Source organism: Chanos chanos, chromosome 6 (genome assembly GCF_902362185.1).
Source record: "Chanos chanos chromosome 6, fChaCha1.1, whole genome shotgun sequence".
Classification (NCBI taxonomy): domain Eukaryota; kingdom Metazoa; phylum Chordata; class Actinopteri; order Gonorynchiformes; family Chanidae; genus Chanos; species Chanos chanos.
The window spans coordinates 48,723,098-48,729,097 of NC_044500.1; the positions used below are offsets into that span (position 1 = coordinate 48,723,098).

A 6,000-nucleotide genomic window follows, 5' to 3' on the forward strand; every position below is an offset into this window, starting at 1 on the left:
ACAGGGTGTGCATGTTCATAATGAATGTTGTAAAGCACTGCTGTCGCGGGTCTTATTCTTGAGAGGACACTCAGCAGGTCTCAGAGAGGAAACAAAGGAATGGCGCTTTTTTTTTTTTTTTTGTCATTTTATTACTGACACAGAGAAAATCTGCGAATACAGAGACACAATGTCCTACAGGCAAATACATTTCACCCTTCACCTTGGTTACAGTAGCCACTAGCATATTGCTTATCACCATGGTTACACTCCTGTAAGGTAAGATTGAAAAGAACAAAAAATTATTAGTATCGGTCAAGTTCAGCTCAAAGTATGCTGGTCAGAAATATCGCGTGTGTATGGACATGCTAAGTCTAAAAGTAAAATAGGTCCATTTTGCCCTCTCTAGCTCCAGTTTGCGCACAGCCTCTGAAAAGCCTTTCTTCAGGATTTGAAGGCTCTGAAGGTTAGGGTTAGGGTTCGGGTTAGGGTCAGACGTTACTCTGCAGAGAGAACTCTGCAAACACACCAAAGGAAATATTCAGAGCGGAGAGCACAGAGACTAAAACAGGAAGTGTAATCCCAAAAGCATATGTATTAACTATATTAGTTATATTCATCTAACAGTATACAAGAGTAAAAATACCAAGAGAGCATGGTAAGCATTCGTAGGATATTGAGCGTGTATATGTTTGTGTGAGTTACTGAAGTGATTAAAGTAGAGATGAATATTCATTGGGACAGGTCACACAACACACCACATCACACATCACAATACTTTTGTTTTCTACCCCCAAGTAGCCATTCAAACACAGAACCCAATTTAACCACTTGATAAATACACTGTTTTGTTTTGTTTTGATCCCATCTAGGTACTACGTCTATTATAAAATCCCATCTAGGTACTCAGTTATCAGGTCTCTCAATAATCAGTTTTCTGCAAAGGAGGAAAAAAAAGGAAACATGAGACAAACCAAAGGAAACCCCATTGATTTCTTCAGAGATCTGACCAGAAAACATGTAGAGAAGAATCAGAGGATGATCATTAGAGTAATCTCAGCTACAATCACAGCACTCCTTCACTACCACCTCCATCCATAATTAACTATATCGTGCCTGTCGTGCTTGTACCACACAATCATCTGAAACTATGTTCATGTCTAGATTGTAGTTTTGTTTTTCATCCATTTTGGTCAGTGGCATAACCGCAGTTGTAACCCTACATTGACCCCAAACCCAGGGTAGAGGGGCTCAGTGAATTTGGTTTGGACTCTGTGGAGGAGGGTCATTGTGTTAGAGACATCGTAGAAGGACAGAGTTCCCGCCCTGTAGTCCACATACACTCCTATTCTGGAGGAACTGGGCACGGTGGGGAGTTTAGTCTTCATATTATCGTGTATGACCGAATAGCTGGAGAGGCAGCGGACCAGGGTCCAGGACTTATCGTTATATCCAAACCTACATTCATTACCCCCTCCCTTCCTACCCAAGCCTTTATACGACACCGCCACATACACCCCATCCTCCTCACCCTTCCACTTTCCACTCCACTCAACCTCCCAGTAACAGCGTGCAGACACACTCTCTCTACACAGCACAGCCAGATAGTAGTCAAATCTCTCCGGATGATCAGGATATGACTGGGCTGTGCTGCCGCATGTGACCACTCGGTTCCCTGCAGACAGGCTGAGGAATTTATTGACTGTGTTGGGATCCAGCGTCAGGTCACAGGAATCTGGTGGAGTTGAAGAGAAAGAATGGAAGAAGATTAGATTTATTCTAATGAAATTACTGTTCAATAATCACAAGCAGTGGAAATGATTAAAAGTGAAATCTTCAACTGCTGATTTCAAAAGCCATGGAGACATGAATGCAACATTAAAACTTAGATGTCAGCTTCACTTACCAGCTTTATGAGTTTTTCATCATGTTCTTTTTATGATTCTCATTTCATTTTTCAGCAATCGCACACCACCTCTCTCTCTCTGTCTCTCTCTCTCTCTCTCTCTCTCTGTCTCTCTCTCTCTCACTGTCTCTCTCTCTCACTCCCTCACTCCCTCTCTCTCTCTCTCTCTCTCTCTCTCTCTGTCTCTCTCTCTCTCACTGTCTCTCTCTCTCACTCCCTCACTCCCTCTCTCTCTCTCTCTCTCTCTCTCTCTCTCACTCCCTCTCTCTCTCTCTCACTGTCTCTCTCTCTCTCACTCCCTCACTCCCTCTCTCTGTCTCTCACTCCCTCACTCCCTCTCTCTCTCTCTCTGTCTCTGTCTCTCTCTCTCTCTCTCTCTCACTCCCTGTCCCTCTCTCTCTCTATTTCTCTCTCCCTCTCTCTTTCTCTTTCTCTCCCTCACTCCCTCTCTCTCTCTATTTCTCTCTCCCTCTCCCTCTCCCTCTCTCTTTTTCTTCCTCTTTCTCTCCCTCTCTCTCTCTCTCTCTCTCTCTCTCTCACTCCCTCACTCCATCTTACTCTCTCTCTCTCTTTTTTTCTCTCTCTCTCCCTCTCTCTTTCTCTTTCCCTACCCTCTCTCACTCTCTCTCTCGACTTTTTCCCCTTCCTCCCTCCTTTCTCTCTCGTCCCTCTCGTCCTGACTCTGTCTCTAAGTTCTCTCTCACTCTGGCCTTCTCTCTTTCTCTGTCTCTCTATTTCTTTCTGAAAACGTTCACACATGAAGGACTCACATTGTAAAAAGTCCTCCCTCATCTTGGGTTCAGGAGGAGCGATGGCCGTGATGCTTGTCTCTGTGAGAAGAAAAGGACAGATTCATCATCTATTCAAACTAGAGCTGACATTACATGAGGTTTCAGTACACGCATCTTTTCAGTACACGCAAGTTCTTCACCCTCAGAGAAAGCTTCAGACTTTAAGTTTAGTGTTCTCTTTGTCCTCCAAAAAAAGTACAGTAATGCTCGGTCTTCTGTCAGCCTTCATCTTACCAGTAGATTGAGGTTTTAGATAAGAAAAAAAAATCTCTTTCAAACCCTCTCAGAATGGTCTTATACGTGAGTGTGTATGTGACTCACGTCGAAGGGGCTCTTTTCTGGATTTGGTTGCCGGATGATGAGTGATATTGATGTTTACAGCTGTAAAAAATGAAAGGACTGATTATTAACGTGTTCAAAATTAAAGTAAATGGACTGTATTATATTTCATGTCCAATATCTCTAAATCCCCAACCTTTGTAGGAGAGCCTGTCAAGCTCCTCCTTACAAAAATCCTCCAGTCGCTCTTTCAGCTGAGAGACAGATTGTCCTACATCCTCAAATGAGACGTGTGGACTGACATAGACACTGAGTAAGTCTTCAGATCCTGGCAGGGCACAGAGAGATGGAAAATTCTACACCCCCACACACACACACACACACACACACACATTCATTTTATATCTAGAGACACATTTTAACTGAGTAGAAGGCAAATACTGTAATTTAATAGAGAACTTTGTCCTCCACCGTTACCTGGAGGAAATGGATGTGATCCTCTGTCTGTGAAAGCTGCTCCAGTTCAGTGTCTCTCCTCCTCAGATCAGCAATCTCCCGCTCCAGTCGTTTCAGTACACCCTCAGTGTCATTCAATTCACTCTTCTCCTGATCTCTGATCAGCCGTGTCACCTCACGGCGCCTTCTCTCAATGGAGCGGATCATCTCAGTAAAGATCCTCTCACTGTCCTCCACTGCTGCCTGTGCAGAGCGCTGTTAGGAGACAAACACACACACACACACACACACACACACACACACACACACAGACACACACGCACACAGAGAGAGAGAGAGAGAGAGAGAGAGAGGGGGGTTGATCACAATCACACATTTCACTCAGCTCTCACCTAGGCAGCCTGTCATCCTCTCCTTTGCTCCACACTCACCCTGACGGAGGCCACAGCCTGTCTCAGCTCCTGTAGCTTTTTCTCTCTCTCTTGGATTCTCTGTTGGGCTCTCCTCTTAGTGTCCCCCAGCTCTTTCTGTGAGTGAATATAATACAATATGAAAATATTTAACTCTGTTGTCTAATTTTAAGACTGGGTGAACACAAACACTGAACATGCTGATGTGAGGAAAAATGTCTGATCGGATATCACAGGTTTGGCCACAGTGTGGCGCCCTAGAGCCATTCTTTGGGTTAAGTGCTGTACTCAGTGATATAACAGTATCCTGCGTGTGTGACCAGTGTCCCGCTGGTGTCCAGTTTATTTAATCACCTAATAATGACAGGAAACATCACTGTGGACTGTCCTGGCAACACTAATCTGAGCGAGTTAGACCTCTTTTCACCAAAAGACAAAACTCTCCAACTGCCAAAACGATGCAGCTGCTTTTTACACATACCTGTCTCTCGGCCCTCTCTGCTGCGACCGATACTATTTTATGGCCATTGTGTTCGTCCACCATACATATATAACACATGAATTTCTGGTCAGTTTGACACCAAAGCTCTATCGCTTTGTTGTGAGTGGAGCAAATCTGGTCCTTCAGTTGAGTGGTGGCTTTGACGAGCGTATGTTTCCGGAAGGCCGGGGATTCGAAGTGAGGCTGGACGTGAGTCTCACAGTACGACGCCAGGCACGTCAGGCAGGTCTTGACAGCTTTCTCTTTCTTTCCGATACAGGAATCACAAACCGCGTCCTCGGGTTCTGCTGAACGCACAGCAGGAGTAGCTTGCCGCCCTGTCCTGTTCAGTTTTGCCACTAATTCAGCCAGCACGGTGTTTTTACGCAGAACTGGTCTTATACTGAAGTTCTCTCTGCACTGGGGGCAGCTGTAGACTCCCCTCTGATCATCTCGATCCCAGTAGCCCTTAATACAGTCCAGACAATAATTGTGTCCACAGAGGATAGTGACAGGATCCTTAAGAGTGTCCACACACACAGGACAGATAAACTGGTCCTCACACACAGAAATACTTGTCTCTGCCATTTTGTTAAATACGACCACACAAATACATCCTCCTACAGCAAACACATGACTTCGAATGTGCAAAGCAGACAGTCTGATCCGTCTATCTCCTTTAGTCCTGGCAGTGGGAGGGGACGATGGGATTGTTTTGAGAGTGTGTAGAACAGGTTTGTCTCAGAAAGATGAGTCATACATATTTCAATGTAAAATGTATTCATTTAGTTATGAAAAGCAAAGAGAAGTAGACACATAAATATCCACTATTGAGGCAGAGAGACAGAGAGACAGAGGAGGACAGAGACAGATGATCTGCATTTTAAACTGGTTCAAAGGAAATTCCATTCCATTTTGAAGATGAATCTTTCTGATCTATATCTTTAACTCTATTTCTGACATCACCTCAAATCAAAGACGTTTAATGCAAATACACTTCTATCATAACATCATGACATCATAAAACAATTAAAAAAACCCAAAGAACTAAGCTGAGGTCAGATCAGTTCACTAAGGAAAAAAACACACAAAAAAAAAACCAAGTCATTGTTTGGAGTGTAGCAGTAAGTTACTGAAGTGTGTCACAAAGAACTGTCTAAACAACTTCCTAGCCAGTGCTGTTCTCTTGTGTGTTCTTTTAGTTAATGCAAGTAGCCCATTTACCCAGGCAGTTCTCACAGAAGGAATGTAACAGATCCAGAACATTCCGGTCGTCTTCCTTTGGTTCTTAACGCTGTGACTCTTATGGGGGTGACGTGGCTTCAGAAGCAGGAGAAATAACACAATCAGTTCAAATTTTGTGAATTTAATTTAGCCAGAACAGTGCATGAGGTTTGCTTGACCGACACTAATAAAGTTTTAGTGGCCATAGCAGATGTCAGTTTAGGGGAGGCAGTAAGTAAGTCTAAGGATGCAGTCCGGGTTCATGTAAGACAGAAGACAGAAGTTCCCAGAAAAAGAAACAGTATGTAATCTAAAACAGCCTCTAGGTTTACTTCATATCAGAATTTCTCTTAAATTTATTAAATCATTACACCATTCTTAAGTCCACCATTCCACTCTGCCTAAACGATGGAGTTGTCTCCACAGAAGACATTTGACAAGAATCTGTTCGCTGTGGAAACTGGATATGCGTAA

General features: G+C 43.7%; 1 protein-coding gene across 1 annotated transcript; it reads right to left on the reverse strand.

The window, feature by feature from the left end:
- Window positions 1-1,172: 1,172 nt before the first annotated feature.
- Window positions 1,173-4,890, reverse strand: LOC115815514 (tripartite motif-containing protein 16-like). Its single transcript, XM_030778468.1, has 6 exons — window positions 4,303-4,890; window positions 3,843-3,938; window positions 3,433-3,666; window positions 3,152-3,311; window positions 2,656-2,715; window positions 1,173-1,714 (listed from the first exon to the last, which is right to left on the reverse strand). The coding sequence occupies exons 1-6, from the start codon at window positions 4,888-4,890 to the stop codon at window positions 1,173-1,175; spliced, it is 1,680 nt and encodes a 559-aa protein (XP_030634328.1).
- Window positions 4,891-6,000: the final 1,110 nt, after the last annotated feature.